Below are 19,118 nucleotides of genomic sequence, written 5' to 3'. Positions count from 1 at the left end.
TGCTTTTTGAGTCTTTAGATTTGTTTTCTAGAATGTTTTAGAGTCTTTACAGGTTTTTTACAACATTAGCACGGATGGAGCGAAATGGAGCAATTTGGATCGTTTTGGAGCATTTAACCAAAGGAAATCAACTTGCAATCAATTCAGAGTGATGGTGTCGATCGACACCGCTTTAGCATCGGTCGAAACCAAGTCTAACCAACGAGAGAGCCAAGTTTTGGAAGTTTTACAAATTTGCCCGAAGTCTTCCATAATTGCAACACCTGATGTGTTTTAAGACACATATATATATATATATATATATATATATATATAGTGTTTTAAGGTTTTAGAAATCCTTAAGTTAGTTTCTAAGCAGCTTTTTGAGAGAGAAATATTGAGAGCTTTTGGGAGAGAGAGATCTGAACTCCTTTGTAGAGAGAAGAATTTCTAAACTCCTCCTTTACTCTTTTAATTTCTATTGCATATATATTATTCAAAAAGATGTCTTGTTCTTCATTGAATATGTTTGAGTAGTTTGCTTGTTAGGTTCAGAGTTTTTCACAGGGTTTTTATGGTTTATTATATCTGTTTATTAAGGATTCATTATCTTTGACTGGTCATCTAGAATTATTACTCTAGGAAAATAAATTGATATGAGAATATAATTGATTTTCCTGAATAAAACCTTTGATGCGCAAAATTACTAAATTACTTCTTGCAAAGAGATTTGATTTAGTAATTTTGTGAACTTATCTAAATATGTTCTTAAAGCTGATTTTTAACCTAGAATTTTACAAAGAAATTTGAATTTTCTGGTTTTAAATTTAGATAATATTTGCTGTTAGAACTGATTTATTTTACAACAAAGTTTAGAGTTCTAGATCTGATTTTTAATTGCTTGAATCTAATTAATTTATTGATTTGATATTTCATAATTACCTGAGAAATTCCCTAGACCTATTTTAATATTTTTGCATTGCTTTTTTTAATTTAAATCAACTTGTTTAGCGTAATAACAAAACTCTATAATTTATTATGTAGTCTAGAGTCCTTATGGAATTCGACCCCTAAGTACTATAGTGATGTTTTAATTTGAGAGAGTAGCTCCAGGGTTTAAATTTGAGCATATCATGACTCTACATATTCTGGCTCTTCCAATGGAGGATGGAATGATTTGAGTAGTTCTAAATTGTTAACATCAAGATCCTCTATGTGGTTTACAAAGGTGTGAACGCTACAAGGTTGCTTAAACGCTTCACCAAAACCTTGAATTTCAACACGTTGGAGAGTATGTATTCCTTTCGGGATTGAAGTAGAAAACATAAAAAGGTTGATTAGATATATACTTGTGCATCGAAAACACTATTTCACCTAAAGCAGTTACTCCAGCGACGGAAACATGACGACGGAAGAATTCATCATGGGTCCAAGTGTAGGAATATTTCGACCATTCCGCTTTCTCAACATCCTCTAGAACCCACAGACGTAACTCATTAGTGGGATCAGCGTCGAGATTATCCTCCAAATACTTGTCGAGATCGTCCCCAACATAACAACAAATCTCATAAATGTCGACATCATCCTCCCAATAAATCACGGCTAATTTGCCCTTGTAGTTTATTAATCGACAAAACCTTTATACGTCAATAAAGGTAAATTTTCAGACCTAACATCAAAGCAAATTATCACATAATGAAATGATAATTCTTTTCTCTCAACTAAGAAATACAAAACCCCATTAATGCACCCCTTCACTCTTAAAACCAGGTCGTCTTAAGGGACATTTGATCTTTCTCCAGCTCATATCTCCATCTCCAAATGTAAGTATTTTACGATGACCAGGACCAGATGGACAAGGCATGGACAATGCCTTGTATTGCTTGTCAATCGGATCAAACCCGAAAAAGCTATACGCCTTTCTGTAAGTATACTGTTTATGTGTGATCGCATACCGTCCTATGATGGGGTTACATATCATGGGTCTAGCCTGGTATCGATTACCATATGGATATAAAACAAGTCTGAGGCATACCACATGAACAATATCTTAGGTCATAAGAATGATTGATCAGTAGACCTTTAGGAGAGAACGTCACATGAAATTCAGCCGTTGCTACAAGAGTTGACGACGATAACACATATGGATGCTCAAGCTGAGGCAACGAGAAGAAGTTCCACTCACCACAGCCTTCGGGTTTTGCGTTTACGTAGCCGTTTTCTACAACGGCGAATAAGAGGCGCGGCTTAGCCAAGGACCTACTTAAGAACAACTCTCTAAAAGATGGACTACGAAACATTGATGTACATCACTTCGACACGCAACGAAACCTGGTGACTGACTTTGAAGGTAATCTCGACAATATCTCGAGGATGAGAATCTCATCGGTCCAAGTGCTCGGTTTCTTTGATTATGCAAATAAAATGAGACACAATGTAACATCCGCGAACCAAAATCCCGGTTTAGGGATTGCATCGGTCAATGCACTATGTGCATCGGTCGATGCAAGGTTGTTTTCTGCGGACGAGTTTAAGTTAAACGCTGCGTTTTGGGTTAGGGAAAAACCTTAAGTCGTGTTTTTGTCTCATTCGGCGAGTTCAGCCGTTTTTGAGAGAAAAGAAAGGAGAAAAAGTGTTCTTGAGTGTTCTTGAGCGTTCTTGGTGATTTCTGGTGTTTGGAGGCATTTCCTGTAGAGATCTGTAGCTGGGGTCGTTGTAGGAGCTTCCTAGGAGCGTGTTCTTGATTGTTTAAGGTTCAGAAACTTCTCGGCAAAGGTAAGTGCAAGACCATGGCTTATCTAAGCTGGAGATTCTCTGATCTGTTTGTTTATGTGTTGTTAGGCTTGTTAGAATGTTGTATGAGGCGTTAGGAAGCTTTCTTGTGGCTTGGGATTGATTCTTGTGTTTTCAAGAACGGAGATCCGGCGAGAAGCTTCGGGGAAAAACGATGCTCGGCATGTGCGTTGGTCGATGCACTATGTGCGTTGGTCGATGCATTATGTGCGTCGGTCGATGCAGTGCGAGGACGGCGTGGCATGACCTAGGAGCATCGGTCGATGCCATGTGGAGGCGTCGGTCGATGCAACTAGGGTTTCCGTGTATTGTCGAGCATGCGTCGATTGATGCAAGTGGAAGCATCGGTCGATGCAAGTGAACCTTGTGTCGACCGACGCATACCTTGTGTCGGTCGATGCTTGTCCCTGTTGGTGTTGGTCAATGCAAGCCTTGTGTCGGTTGATGCAGAGCCTGGTTTGTTTGTTGATTGTTGCTTGATGGTTAGAGTATCTCTATTGCTTGTGTGTATAGCGCAGTAGATGGGAGGATTGCCTTACTGAGTGTTTATAAAATACTCATGCATTGCAATTTGTGTTGGTGATGCAGGTAAAAGCAAAGTGTGATCGTGGAATCAAGGCGATGAAGAGGAGGATGTTCTAGGGACTCGATTGGATGTTGTCTGGCATTGCTAGGTTGCTAGAGTTGAGTCTTTAGAACTTGCTAGGTTGTTGGTTCCTTGTTTCCTGCTGTTTGATATTGGAGTATTGTTATATTTGATTATTGGTTATTAGTTATTGGATTATTGTTTGGATATTGGTATATGTTATTTCCGCTGTTGGTTGTGCTTGTGGTTAGGTGGCTAGTGGCTATGGGACCACTAGTTGTAGTTTATTATTATTATTTAATTATTTATTATTTAAAAAAAAAAAAGATCGTGTCGTTTCAGTTTGGTGTTATAGCCCTTACGGTTCTAGGTTTGGGTTCACTAGGCTTTGTGCTGTAGATGTTTGGGAATTTCATGCTTTGATAGATTATATGAGTTAGTCAATTGTTTGTGGCATGGAGTCCTAGAACATCCTCTTCGAGCCTACTGTGTGATTCCACGCTGAGTTTATGTTTCTGTGATATGTATAATTGTGTGCTTAGCATTCTATTCATGGTAGTGCAAATGGTTAGAGGTGGTGCTGTTGTTGGTCGTGGTCGTGGACACGGACGTGGTCGTGGATGCGGACGTGGTCGTGGTAGGGGGAGAGCCCCAGTGGTTAGTGAGACCGAGGACCAGAGTGTGACAGAGGGTGTTGGCGAGTCGCAGGGTGTCCAGGGGGTTCCGTAAGTGTGGCCAGAGGGGGCGGTGTTGATGCTCCAGTAGCCGGTGATGTTAGGGCCCCAGGTGCGGGTGTCCTAGTGGTGGGAGTCCCGGGTGCCGACCTTGCGGGTTTGCTGGCACAGTTGTTAGAGCGGTTGCCGCCAGTGGCACTGGCTCAGGCTCAGCTAGTGCCATCAGTGGTGGCGGAGGAGCGGCAGCTAGTGGCTGCGGATGTGGGGGTCCATTCTCGTTATATCAGCATGTTGACAGAGATGGGTCGTATTCGTACCGAGCGGTTTTCAGGAGGTATTGATCCTACCGCTACGGAGGCGTGGAGGACGAGTGTGGAACATAACTTCCATACTCTGAGATGTCCTGAGGAGTTTTGGGTGGACATTGGGGTCCACCATTTGACTGGTGATGCTCAGTTGTGGTGGAGTTCTGTGGCAGCCAGGAGAGTGCAGAGGGAGATGTCTTGGGCTGACTTCGTCTTGGAGTTTAACCGCAAGTATTTCCCTAGAGAGGCACTGGATAGGTTGGAGGTGCAATTCCTTTAGCTAGCTCAGGGGACTCAATCAGTGCGGGAGCTTGACTTGGAGTTCAATCGACTTCTGAGGTATGGTGGTCAGGATATGGAGTCTGAGGAGGCTCAGATCAGGAGGTTTTTGAGGGCCTTACGAGACGATTTGAGGGTTCACTGTAGAGGGCGGAGTTATGCTACGCGTGCAGAGCTGGTTGAGATTGCAGTAGGGATTGAGGAGGATATTCGGGCACAGTCAGTGGCGGCTAGCCCAGCAGTCCAGCCTAGCAAGGCTCAACATCAGGGAGGTTCTAGCAAGGGCGGCAAGCCTGTGCAGGGAACCAAGAGGAGATGGGAGGCTACGCAGAGGCCGGGTGGTCCGAGTTGCTTGGGGTGTGGAGGAAAGGATCACAAGGTTGCTAGCTGTCCCAAGAGGAGTGCTCCGACCGCAGCAGATCATGTGTGCTATAATTGTAGGGAGCCAGGGCCATCAGGCCCTATTGTCCCAAGTTGCAGCCGGTAGCAGTGGAAGCGTTGCAGTAGGTGGCATGGATTGAGCAGGCGCCATGGGTTTACACGACTGGAGATACTGGTGGAGCTAGTGTCAGGGTGATCACATGTATAATTTCTGGTACCTAATCTTCGCGAATTGTTAGTAAGTTCAGATTTTATGTTATCCTGTGATAAAGTGTTAGGTTCTCAACACATGAGGTTTGTTTTGGGACCTTGTTGGTGGGAGGGTTTAAGTCCCATGTTATGTTTGATTCTGGATCTTCACATAGCTTCATTACTCCGGAGTGTACAGAGAGTACGGGAATCGGAGGGGATTCCGGGGAGCGTACAGGAGTTGTCAGAGTTGCGGGAGGCAAGTTCCTGAGAGTTATTGGATGAACCAGAGGAATTGATATTCAGATCGCAAGGGAGTCGTGGCCTGCGGATTTGCTTATCAGCCTAGTGGAGCTGTATGACGTTATCTTGGGGATGTACTGGTTGCATCAGTATATGGTTCATTTGGATTGTCATCAGGGTAGAGTGGAGTTTGAACACTCAGGAGGGAAGTTGGTTTATCAGGGGATTAGACCGACTTCGTGGAGTCTCGTGATCTCGGCCATTCAGACTGGGAAGATGATCGCGAAGGGCCGTGAGGCTTATTTGGTTACTATATCTATGCCAGAGTCAGTGGGGAAGTCTACGGTGAGCGGTATTCCGGTTGTGGAGGATTTTGAGGATGTGTTCCAGTCATTGCAGGGATTACCACCATCTCGGTCTGATCCTTTTACGATTGAACTGGAACCAGGGACAACACCGTTATCCAAAGCTCCTTACAGGATGGCTCCAACAGAGATGACAGAGATGAAGAAGCAGCTAGAGGATTTGTTGAGTAAGGGATTCATCCGTCCTAGTGTATCACTGTGGGGAGCACCGGTGCTGTTTGTCAAGAAGAAGGATGGGAGTTTCCGGTTGTGTATTGATTATCGGGGGTTGAACCGGGTCACTGTGAAGAACAAGTACCCTCTTCCCAAGAGTGATGAGTTGTTAGATCAGTTGAGGGGTGCTACTTGGTTCTCCAAGGTAGATCTGGCGTCGGGTTATCATCAGATACCGATAGATGAGGCACATGTGAGGAAGACTGCATTCAGGACAAGGTATGGGCATTATGAGTTTGTGGTGATGCCTTTCGGGTTGACTAACGCACCAGCTGCGTTTATGTGATTGATGAACAGCGTGTTTCAGGAGTTTCTGGACGTGTCTGTCATCATTTTCATCGACGACATTTTGGTTTATTCTAAGAGTCCTGAAGAGCATGCAGTGCATTTGAGGGCAGTTCTCGAGAAGCTGCGGGAGCAGAAGTTGTTCGCTAAGCTCAGCAAGTGTAGTTTTTGGCAGCTTGAGATGGGCTTTCTGGGTCATATTGTGTTTGCAGATCGGGTTTCTGTAGATCCTGAGAAGATTCAGGCTATCAGGGATTGGCCTAGACCGCAGAATGCCACGGAGATCAGGATTTTTCTCGGGTTGGCAGTGTATTACAGGAGATTCGTGCAGGGGTTTGCGAGCAGAGCACGTCCTATGACTAAGTTGACAGGGAAGGATCTACCTTTTGTCTGGTCACAGGAGTTCGAGGAGGGCTTTGCAAGCTTGAAGGAGATGTTAACTACTGCTCCGGTGTTGGCTTTTCCTGAGCAGGGAGCCCTATGTGGTGTATACAGATGCATCCAGAGTTGGTTTGGGTTATGTGTTGATGTAGCATGGGAAGGTGATTGCCTATGCTTCGCGGCAGTTGCAGAAGCATGAGGACAACTGTCCTACTCATGACCTGGAGATGGGTGTTGTAGTTTTTGTCCTGAAGATTTGAAGATCTTATCTTTATGGTGCAAAGGTACAAGTGTTTACAGATCATAAGAGCCTGAAGTATATATTCACTCAGCCCGATCTGAACTTGAGGTAGAGGCAGTGGATGGAGCTCGTGGCGGATTATGATCTAGAGATAGCCTATCATCCCGGTAAGACTAACTTGGTTGCGGATGCGTTGAGCCGGAAGCGGGAGGCGTCGGCTCAGGAGCAGGATATGGAGTCTCTGGTAGGGGAGATCAGTGTGTTGATCTTGTGTGCGGTTTCTCAGGAGCCGTTGGGTTTGATTTCAGCTGATTGAGCAGATTTGTTGAGCAGAGTGCGGTTGGCTCAAGAGTTGGATTTGGGGCTGGTGAATGCCTCAAAGGTTGTTGACGCAGAGTATCAGGATTCGGCTAATGGTACTATTCTGGTGCATGGGCGGATCTGTGTGCCCAAGGATGAGGAGTTGAGACAGGAGATTCTGAGAGAGGCTCATGCTAGCATGTTCTCTATTCATCCAGAAGCGACTAAGATTTACCGAGATCTCAAGAGGTACTATCATTGGGTCGGGATGAAGAAGGACGTGGCTAGTTGGGTTGCGAGGTGCGATGTGTGTCAGCTAGTGAAGGCTGAGCATCGGGTACCAGGTGGTTTGCTGAAGAGTCTTCCCATTCCAGAGTGGAAGTGGGATATGATTACTATGGACTTCATGGTAGATTTGCCAGTGTCGAGGACGTTTGATGCTATTTGGGTCATTGTGGACCGGTTGACTAAGTCGGCACATTTTCTGGTCATTAAGAAGATTGATGGAGCAGCGGTCTTGGCTAAGAAGTATGTGAAGGAGATAGTTAGGTTGCATGGGGTGCCAGCGAGCATTGTGTCTGATAGGGATTCTAAGTTCACTTCGGTATTCTGGAGAGCGTTTTAGGTAGAGATGGGCACTAAGGTGCATATGAGTACAACTTATCATCCCCAAATCGATGGACAGTCACAGAGGACGATCTAGACGTTGGAGGATTTGCTGAAGATGTGTGTATTGGATTGGGGTGGCCATTGGGCAGATCATTTGAGCTTGGTAGAGTTTGCTTATAACAACAGTTACCAGGCGAGTATTGGCATGGCTCCTTATGAGGTTTTTTATGGGAGGTCGTGCCATACACAGTTATGCTGGACTTAGGTGGGGGAGAGGAGCATGTACGGGCAGATTTTGTTCAGGAGACCTTAGAGAAGATTCGGGTTCTCAAGCTGAACATGAAGGAATCTCAGGATCGGCAGAGGAGTTATGCCGATAGGAGGAGGAGAGATCTTGAGTTTCAGGTTGGAGATAGAGTGTACCTCAAGATGGCCATGTTGCGGGGTCCGAAGAGGTCATTGACTGAGACTAAGTTGAGTCCGAGGTATATGGGTCCGTTCAGAGTGATTGAGCGAGTTGGACCAGTGGCTTATAGACTAGAGTTACCTGAGATTATGCGTGCATTCCATAAGGTTTTCCATGTGTCTATGTTGTGGAAGTGTCTCCGCGAGGATGATCAGTTGTTGGCTAAGATTCCTGAGGATCTTCAGCCTAACATGACTTTGGAGGCGAGACCAGTGAGGGTTCTCGAGAGGAGGATCAAGGAACTTCAGAAGAAGAAGATTCTTTTGATAAGAGTCCTTTGGGACTGTGATGGTGTTGAGGGGCAGACTTGGGAGCCTGAGGCGAGAATGAAGGCAAGGATTAAGAAGTGGTATGAGAAGCAAGCCGCGACTTGAGCTTGTCTAGCCTAGTCCCATCTGTAATCTGTGGCTGGAGCGGGAATGGAGTATTCCAGCCCATCTCTCTTGTTTACTTGGTCACTTGGGGTGGTTGGTTGTGCGACTAAGTAACAAGATGAGGTGGTGTTTGGGGTACAAAGTTTCCGCGAGGCAGTGTGTTGGAGGAAAGTTTCCAGAAGTGGAAAGTGCTAAAAAATGGGAAGTTTTATGTGAGTTAGAATTTGTCCATTTTTAGTGGCAGAGAGCCTGGGAGAGGGCTTGTGTGGCCTTAGTGGCGGACTTTTGAGTCATTGCGCCGTGTGCGGCGGTCTTGAGTTATTGTGTGGCCTTTGTGGCGGACTGTTTAGCCATTGTGTGGCCTTTGTGGCGGGCTGTTTAGATGTTGTGTGCCCTTTGTGGCGGGTTGTTTAGGCATTGTGTGGCCTTTGTGGCAGGCTGTTTAGCCAGAGTGTGGCCTTTGTGGCGGGCTGTTTAGCCAGAGTGCTTGTTGAGGCGGTCCTTCGGGACAAATGGTCTTTGTGACGGTCCTTCGGGTTGAGTGGCCTTGGTGGTGGTCCTTTTTAGGACATTTGTTTGGCTTTGGTGGCGGTCCTGTTTAGGACATTTTTTTGGCCTTGGTGGCAGTCCTGTTTAGGACATTTTTTTGGCCTTTGTGGCGGTCCTTGTGGTAGTGAGATGATCCATGTGTGGTCATGAGGTATTCCAGTGATGGGATATGTGGTTGGTAGGACATTGAGATGTCTTACGCGAGCCACGGGAAGGAAACCTAGATAGGGATAGAACTCAGACGTGTTCAGAATTGTTTGCTCGCGACTCTTGGGGAACCTAGGTTCTCCTAGTACTGCCATATTTTGAGACTTTATGACTTGGGAGTATGGTTGGTATATCGACTTCGGATTACAATCCGGAGGCGCGCTGTAGGGTGATGACCCGAGAGACAAGTATTGGATTTTTCCTTCTACAGTATGGCATGCGGGTTTAAGCCCGATGAGGAGCCAACATTATGGCATGCAGACTTAGGTCTGATGAGGAGCCAATAAAAACTCAAGGTATAGGCCTATGAGTAAAGGAAAGTCCAAAATTTGAGAGCAAATAATGCCTGGAGCGTGAGTCTATCACCTAGAGGTGACCTTCTGTAGATCAGTCGGAGGAGTGCGGGCCGTGGAGAAGGTAGCACGGGAGTCTTTGGCTGGGTAGTGTTCGAGATTCGAGGACGAATCTAAATCGGTGGGGGAGAATTGTAACATCCGCGAACCAAAATCCCGGTTTAGGGATTGCATCGGTCGATGCACTATGTGCATCGGTCGATGCAAGGTTGTTTTCTGCGGACGAGTTTAAGTTAAAAGTTGCGTTTTGGGTTAGGGAAAACACTTAAATCGTGTTTTTGTCTCATTCGGCGAGTTCAGCCGTTTTTGAGAGAAAAGAAGGGAGAAAAAGTGTTTTTGGGTGTTCTTGAGCGTTCTTGGTGATTTCTGGTGTTTGGAGGCGTTTCCTGTAGAGATCTGTAGTTGGGGTCGTTGTAGGAGCTTCCTAGGAGCATGTTCTTAATTGTTTAAGGTTCAGAAACTTCTTGGCAAAGGTAAGTGCATGACCATGGCTTATCTAAGCTGGAGATTATCTGATCTGTTTGTTTATGTGTTGTTAGGCTTGTTAGAATGTTGTATGAGGCGTTAGGAAGCTTTCTTGTGGCTTGGGATCGACTCTTGTGTTTGCAGGAACGGAGATCCGGCAAGAAGCTTCGGGGAAAAATGATGCTCGGCATGTGCGTCGGTCGATGCAGTGCAAGGACGGCGCGGCTTGACCTAGGAGCATCAGTCGATGCCATGTGGAGGTGTCGGTCGATGCAACTAGGGTTTCCGCGTATTATCGAGCATGCGTCGATCGATGCAAGTGGAAGCATCGGTCGATGCAAGTGAACCTTGTGTTGACCGATGCATACCTTGTGTCGGTCGATAGTTGTCCCTGTTGGTGTCGGTCGATGCAAGCCTTGTGTCGGTCGATGCAGAGCCTGGTTTGTTTGTTGATTGTTGCTTGATGGTTAGAGTATCTCTATTTCTTGTGTGTATAGCCCAGTAGATGGGAGGTTTGCCTTACTGAGTGTTTATAAAATACTCATGCATTGCAATTTGTGTTTGTGATGCAGGTAAAGGGAAAGTGTGATCGTGGAATCAAGGCGATGAAGAGGAGGATGTTATAAGGACTCGATTGGATGTTGTCTGGCATTGCTAGGTTGCTAGAGTTGGGTCTTTAGAACTTGCTAGGTTGCTTGTTTCCTGCTGTTTGATATTGGAGTATTGTTATATTTGATTATTGGTTATTAGTTATTGGATTATTGTTTGGATATTAGTATCTGTTATTTTTCCTGTTGGTTGTGCTTGTGGTTAGGAGGCTAGTGAGTATGGGATCACTAGCTGTAGTTTATTATTATTATTTAATTATTTATTATTTAAAAAAAAAAGCGGGTCGTGTCGTTTCACACAATATCTCGTTGAATTATGCAAGTGCTTGGTTTCTTTGATGACAATATCTCGACTGACTTTGAAGGTAATCTCGACACTTCAAGTGCTTGGTTTCTTTGATTATGCAAATAAAATGAGACACAATATATTAGGAGACTACGGTTTCAATAAATTAGTCATGGATAATTTTTTTTTTATCCAAAATGTAACATGTAAATCATATCAAATATGCTAAACTAGTAAAATGCAATCATATCAGATATATATATATATATATGTGTGTGTGTATGTTTATTTATTATTACAAATACTAATTTTGAAAATAAATTCTCTTTTTGGGTGCACAAAAATAAATAAATATAAATGTAAATTCTCAAATTTAGTTCTGTTTTTTGGTAATTTTCTTTGTGATCATGTTAATGGCTAACTTTGAAACTAAAATTTATATAATAGGATATATATATATACATATATATGTCAAAATTAATGATCACAATTTCCATATTCATAAATAATTTTCTGTTTATTAGTTAATGTTAGAATATTATAATTAAACATTATAATGTATATCTATTGTAATATTATGAATGATGGAGGATATCATTTGTATATAGTATATATCACATTATTATGTCACACACTAATGTGTATATTTCAAAAGAAGAGTGGTGGAAAAAATTGTGCTAACACCTTTATGATCAATTAAATTTCATTATTTTCTTAATGTAAAAATTTAATATTTATAAATAATTTTCCGTTAATTTATCAATGTTATAGAAATGGTTAGTGGGGTATTTCAAGTGATAATTTATGGTTCAAAAGATATTAATTGTCCTTGTGTAGATTAGAAAAATATTCAATATAATTAGATTTGTGGTGAAGAATTAGATTTCAATAGAAATATTTTTGTGATGGAGAACATCACATTACATAGTGCTATTTAATTTGAACATTTGTTTTCAGTATTTAGGTTATTTTCAGTTTATAATTACATATTTATATTTTCTGTTTTTAATATCAAATAAAATATTAGATTATTATATGGAAAACTAGATAACTCTAACAATGATTAAGTTATAAATTTTAATCAAAAAAATTACTATACAATTGGATTGATGGATAATAAACAAAAATTAAACTGAACGAAGATGCATGGAATCACTTATATAGTTTATTATATACAGCTACTGTATATCAAACTTGAAGATTCGAGTGTTACTGCTTAAATGCTAAGACCAAAACGGACCCATTTATGAAGAATAATTGTGTTTGATTACTAAATTAATTGTACTTTTAGTATAAATATATAACATTATAATCCTATGAGGGGTATTTTTTTCTCAAGGCAAAAGCTCAATAATATATATTTGAATATTTCTTTCTTAAACTCTTTTTTGGGATCCGATTTTTGTTCGACCACCAAGATCATCGAGCGTGGGATTATGCTCCCACAACCTCGTAAAATGCAAACGCAGCATTAGTTACGGAACAGTAACACCGTTTGTCGATTTGATGGTTTTAACTGAATTTTCGGAAAAACGAACTATTTCCCTCAGAGAACTATCGTATGTAGTCAGATAGAGTCCGAACTTTAACCTCGATCTATATATCCATCAAAAAAATGTTCTACACATATTTCTCTCCGAAACAAAAGTTTTATATTTAAATCTCTCCGAATTTTGGTTACATCGGTTTACATTTCAAAACCCAAATTAAACCAAATATTAAACCACTAAAAGTTGATTGTAAACTGAATTAAAATCCGACCAACCATTAATTGATCTGATATCTCTTCTTGGCCCGATTCTTCCAGCAACAAATGATATTGATAACTTTGATTTTCAATTACAAAAACTGATTGGATAAATTCATTGTAATTAAATTCGATTGTAATTAACCATAATCGTTAGAGTAGGAAGATTGATGATACAGATAAGCGGAAGCGATAGCCGAGAGTCGCGTCGCAAGAGCTGACGGAGATGGTGGAAGAAGGAACAGAGCCATGGATTATTGCGACGACGCTGTTTGGTGGACTACCCAGATCGTCTTCAACTTCTCCGACCAGGCGACCACCACCGCCTTCACCTTCTCCGACCACACCACCATCTCGACATGTCTCTCTCCTGTGAAGACTCACTTTTCCTCAACTCCTCTTTCTCTCCTCAACCGTCTCCACTCTCCACCTCGCTGAGTCCACTCGGTTGGAACAACTCTTCACATACCAGATCTCAAATCCATGGAGCGACGACGATGAAGCTGTGTCCATCTCTCTGCCCTCCTCCTCCTCTTCACTTGTCTTCTTCTTCAACAACCTATGGATCCCCGACAGAATCTTCATCCCACACCAACGACGGTGGTGTCAACAAAATTAAGAAGACTTCAAATTCAAATTCGATTACAGTAGTGTCATGATCATGGAATATGCTCTCCTTCATTGTTTACATTAAAAAGAATTTGTTTTTATTGTAAGAACAAAGAATTTGCTCTAGGTTTTAATAGATATGGTCAAATTATTATGTGAGGCTACCGAGTAACATCGATTATGGCTTTGCTCACTGTTCATCGATCATGTGTTTTGGTTTTAGGTGCCAATCGGGTTCTAATATAATATAAAACTTTTTTTCTTTGGTTTTTAATGGTTTTGTTTGTCTAGTAATTGGTTAAATGAACAACAAACCGATGAAACCCAGATTTATGGGGTAATAGAACTCAAATTATTAATTCGGAGAGATTTAAATATAAAACTTTTGTTGAGGGGAGAAATATGTGTAGAACGTTTCTTTGGTGGATATATAGACCGATGTCAAAGTTCGGACTCTATCTGGCTAGATACGATATGCTCTCCTTCATGCAAAAAAAAAAGAATTTTAGCCCAAATTGATATAGTTATAAAACAACTCAAAGTTCTGTGTATAAATACGATAAAAGAACTAAGTTTGTGGGCAAATCGGTTGTTTCCCTTGTTTTATGCACAATTCAGTTCGTTAAATTAAATTGTTGCCTTTGATTGCTCGAGTATTTATCTTGATACACTTAATCGTGAGTTAGTATATGTCGGGTCGAATCTACAAGAACCAATGCTACAATAAAGATTTGCGAGAGTCGTAAATAGCTAAAGCAAACAAATGTTTGTTTGTTTGGTTTCAGGTTTGTAAATAAAAGTACAAAGAACTTAAAACAATTAACTAATGGGATTAAAACATTGCGCTATAGGGTATTTCAGAGATTAATGATCAATGGAAAAATGAAACAAGGAATTCAATAGTTAACAACCGTTCTAGAACATGAACACAAGATTTGACTAACCCTCTTTCAAGGTATTGATCACTAAACTTGACTACTTGATTACTAAATTTTCATTTGTAATCTCCTAATCAAATTTGCATTATCAAAAAAGTTTACTAATTTCACAATATTCCTAACATCAACTTTCGCAGGTTTGAGAAATATTGCTCAATTCATATTAGTTCAGGCATTCTATCGAAAACTAGAATTCCCAAGCAACAATTAAACCATTAAATCATTTGATCCCCTACTTAGAACCCTAAAACCCAATTAGGTGACTACTCACACATATTGAAAGCAACAACACAAAGAGATGAAGAAGACATAATTAAATTGATGAAATAAAATGAGAAAGAGTTTAGAAATCTTCTCCAAATTGTCAAAAATGATGGATCTCCAATCTACAGAAATGGCTTACAAAAGTCTCAAGGTGCAGGAAAACTCATAAAAATAGAATGTCCTACTAGTTATATTTATACCCTTATTAAGATCAAAAAAATAAAATAAAAATGAGAATAGAAAAATTAAAAAAAAAATAAATAAATATCAGGACTGCAGGCAGAATGACAACAGACTTCACTAGACTTCTCCAGACTTCAGCAGAATTGTTCATAAACTTCACTAGATTACTTCAGATTTCAAAAGACTTGTGTACAGACTTCACCAGACTTGTGTAGACTTCACCAGACTTGTGTAGACTTCACCATACTTGTCTATAGACTTCAAGATTCAGTTCAAAATGGAGATGTCCAAAAGTCACATCCTGCTTCTTTACTCCAAATAAGCTCGAATCCAACCAAAAGACTCCAAATCTATCACATCGTCTCCACACCTAATCACAACTCAAAAAAAGATTAAAAAAACACAAAAACAGACAAAAATGCAACAAATGACTCAAAACAAATATTAAATGAATGACAAAAGACACCAAAAACACTACATATCAGCCTTGTAAAGTGATGTGTCTGTATTTTATAGGATTTTAACCATAGTTTTTACACTTGTTTTGAGTCTTTTGTTAGGTCCAAGTGTGCTTTTAGAGTCTTTTTAATCTTGTGAGAGTCTTTACAGGTTCTAGGTGACTTTGGAAGGAATCTGAGAGCTTTGGGGATGAAAACATGCATCTGGAGCTAAATTGGTTGAAGACTAATTGGGCTAGCAAGCAGATGGAGTGAGAGCAGAAAAACATTCCGGATCAGCTGATCTACATTCGGGATCGACTGATCCCATATCCGAAGCAACCTTTCCTTTTCTGTTTTAAACCAACTTTTAGGGTTTTATTTTACTATTTAAGCACGAGGCTCGACCTCTAAAAAAAACACACATTATTTTCTACGCCGCTTTTGAGACTTGTAAGCTTGGGAGAAGATCTCGAATCCTTTGTATCTCTTTGGCGAAGATTTTTGAACCCTTTTACTTCTCTTTGCAATTCAATTATGTTCTCTTCATCTTTGATTTGCTGTTCTTTTACTTCTATGTCTGAGTAGTTTACTATTGGGTTTCGGGTTTCAAAAGGGGGTTTTATGATTATCTAAACTTAGGTTGCTAGATTTGGGATAGATCTATTTGTTCTTCATCTAATGTTGTCCTTAATGCTTAAGCTAGATTGATCACCTGGATTAAGATCTTAGGTTTAATTCATCGAGGCACCAAAAGTGTTGTTGAGTTACTTGAAAGAAACATAGGTGAGCAAGGTGGACCTTAGCCAACAGAAGTTGAAGTTGAGGCACCTTGTGAACAAAGTAAACTTGGACTTTAATGCTTGCTTGTTTATCTAGATTCAAACGGAAGTTTAGGCTCTAGTTATTTCTTTGCAAAGTTAGTTAATGCTGCGGAAGTAGATTAGCTTTAAAATTTGTGATTTGAGTTCAAGAACGATTTCTAATGCTTCCCAATCTATCATCTAAATTTGTGATTGTAATCCCCTAACTGTTTCCCTACGCCCAATATCTTTCTTTGAATTTTTAACACCCTTTATTTATTTCCTGTTTTAGTCGGTTACTTGAAACACAAACTTTCTCATTGCGTTAGCTATATTTGATCTATACAATTTCATAGTGTATCGCTTGGTCTCTGTGGATTTGATCCTGAAGTGTTACGACGACATCACTAGATCGTGGTTGAGTGCACATTAGGTTTTAATTGACCTTAGATCAATTTGGCGCCGTTGTCGGGGACCAAAACGCTGCCTTTGAAATTTTAGATTCATGTTTAGTCTAAGGTTATTTTATTTTAGTTTACTAACTAGTTCTTGTAAATCTTTTTCCTCTATTTCAGGTGTATGCATACAAGGAGGAACAAACAAGCCGATTTGAGTGTACTGGGAAACAAGGAGCTAGCACAGCTTGAACGCGAAAACCGGAAAGCAAAAGCCCAAACCAACCCTAAGGCTGAAGGAGAAGAAACAGGGGTTCGTCAACCCAACCCTCAGTTGGGTATCATCCAACAACAGCAGAGGCAGGACCAGCAAGAGCAAGCCGCACCAAATCCGCCAGCAAGGCAAACCACCCTGAGGGATGAAGATTCTCAAAACAGGCTATTTGCAAACCGATATGCGATTCAACCACCCGCTCTTGCATAGAAAGACTATGAGATTAAGCATAGTCTAATCAATTTGGTTCAGAATCGTGCATTCCACGGGTTGCCATCGGAGAGTCCTCTAGATCACATCGAGGCTTTTGAAAGACTGACTAGTACGACGAGGTCCAATGGTGTCCCCTACGACTACCTCATGTTGACTTTGTTCCAGTTTTCTTTGGCGGACAAGGCGCTAAGATGGCTGAATCTACTGGATCCTGGCTCTCTCACCACTTGGGCACAATGTATAGCTGCTTTCCTGAACCACTTCTACACCAAATCGTGCTCAGCCAAGTTGCGAAGCAAAATCACTTCATTCTCTCAAGGAAGTATGGAGACTTTCTGCGAAGCATGGGAGAGGTTCAAGGAATATCTGAGAGACTGCCCTCACCACGGTTACACCCAAGAAAACCTGATGAACATTTTGTATGGGGGTATCGAACAAAAGTATCAGATGGCGTTAGACACAGCTAGCAAAAGAGATTTCTCCACCAACACCGCAAATGAGGCCAATGCACTGATAGAGAATCTTGCGGCAAGCAATAGCAATCACGGCACAGACTATGATCGTATGGTGCGGGTCAATGCTGTCGAGACTGATGCTATTAAGGATCTCACAGCCAAGGTGAATCTCCTACTAAAAAGAGATCACCAGAACGTTAACTTGTGCGAGGAACATGCTGGGGGATATGCGGATTTTGGAGCTAAGACATACCTTATGGGTACAGAGGAGGTTAACTACTTAGGAGGACATGGGAATTTCCAGAACCGCGGCTTTAATCAGAATTTCCGAAACCACCCTAATCTATCCTACCGAAGCACTAATGTCGAAAATCCTCAGGATCAGATTTATCCACCGCGACCTCAGCAGAACAATTTCACGCAAGGATTTCAAACCAAGGGGACGGGATTTGGAGGATCAAACTTTCAGCAAAAGCCTCAAGCAAACAATTTTGCACAAGGCTTTCAAGCACCGCAACAACAACCAGCTACCCAGCAAGAAAGCAAACTAGAGCAGATTATGCAAGCTCTCATGGATAGTCAAAAGAAAAATGCTGGAGAGATCAATGTCAAGACAGACAACCTGTATTCGGAGTTGAATGGGAGGATCGAAACGTTAAACACTCACGTTAGGGTCTTAGAAAATCAGGTGGCACAAGCTTCAGCGAGAGTCAAAGCACCTCCAGGAACACTACCAGGTAAGTCCGAGGCCAACCCAAAAGAATTCATGAACGCCATTACTCTCCGAAGTGGGAAGGAGATAGAAGGACCACCGCTGACAAAAAGGACTGAACGATCCGAGGTATCTGGACAGAACAATGACCCAGTCAAAAACGCTCAACAGAACACAGATGATGTTGTGAGTTCCGGTGCCAATGAAGCTGAAAAAGAGCCCGACAAAAAACTCGAGCGAACGTACACACCGAAACTTCCTTTTCCAACCCACCGTAAGACGAAGATACAAGAACGTGAGTATGCGAAGCTAAAATCAGTAGTGGGTGAGCTTCAAGTCCGACTACCATTCATCAAAGCAGTGCGAATGGTTCCATCTCTCAAGAAGTATAAGAAGGAAATATTGACCGATAAACTCAGCCTGGAACAAGGAGTGATGTATTTTACGCATGCGTGTAGCGCCATGCTCCAAAACCGAATGCCTGAAAAATGTGGAGACCCAGGCCCTTTAACGCTACCTTGCACGATTGGAGAGCTCAAGTTCAGTCACTGTCTATGCGATCTTGGAGCCAGTGTAAGTTTGATGCCATTAAGTGTAGCAACTAGACTTGGGTTGTACAACTTTAAGCCGACGCAAGTCACCCTTGTCCTAGCAGACCGTTCAACTAGTCGTCCAGAAGGGTTGTTGGAGAACCTTCCAGTACAAATTGGGAATTGCTATATACCTACAAACTTCATTGTTCTGAAGCTTGATGAGGAATCTAAAGACCCTATCCTACTAGGTAGGCCTTTCTTGGCTACTGCGGGTGCAATGATAAACGTCCGAGAAGGGAAAATAGATCTGCACATGGATGATTTGGTACTGCAATTTAATCTTGAGAAGGCGGCTAAAAAGCCGACCATTGACGGCCAAACCTTCTGGGTTGATACGATCGAAGAGATAGCAACCGAGATCTAG

The 19,118-nt window shown here is 41.7% G+C and overlaps 1 protein-coding gene, 1 non-coding gene and 1 pseudogene across 2 annotated transcripts; 1 reads left to right on the top strand and 2 right to left on the bottom strand.

The window, feature by feature from the left end:
* Nucleotides 1-1,110: 1,110 nt before the first annotated feature.
* Nucleotides 1,111-4,255, bottom strand: LOC109130897 (F-box protein At2g16450 pseudogene; annotated as a pseudogene).
* Nucleotides 4,256-17,141: 12,886 nt separating this feature from the next.
* LOC104768120 (uncharacterized) lies at nt 17,142-19,118 on the top strand. The gene has a single exon (XM_010492050.2). It carries the CDS (start codon nt 17,142-17,144, stop codon nt 19,116-19,118), a length of 1,977 nt encoding a protein of 658 aa, XP_010490352.2.
* Nucleotides 17,279-17,386, bottom strand: LOC147920849 (small nucleolar RNA R71). Its single transcript, XR_015591923.1, has one exon. It is a non-coding gene; the product is annotated as a small nucleolar RNA R71 (small nucleolar RNA).

Source organism: Camelina sativa, chromosome 19, assembly GCF_030686135.1.
Source record: "Camelina sativa cultivar CO46 ecotype springtype chromosome 19, ASM3068613v1".
Classification (NCBI taxonomy): domain Eukaryota; kingdom Viridiplantae; phylum Streptophyta; class Magnoliopsida; order Brassicales; family Brassicaceae; genus Camelina; species Camelina sativa.
The sequence above is the reverse complement of the archived record's forward strand: the minus strand, read 5'-3'. Positions and strand labels throughout refer to the sequence as shown.

Excerpts from the sequence above, each read along its gene's own strand:
- LOC104768120 (XM_010492050.2), top strand. The coding sequence starts at position 17,142 with ATGTTGACTTTGTTCCAGTTTTCTTTGGCGGACAAGGCGCTAAGATGG.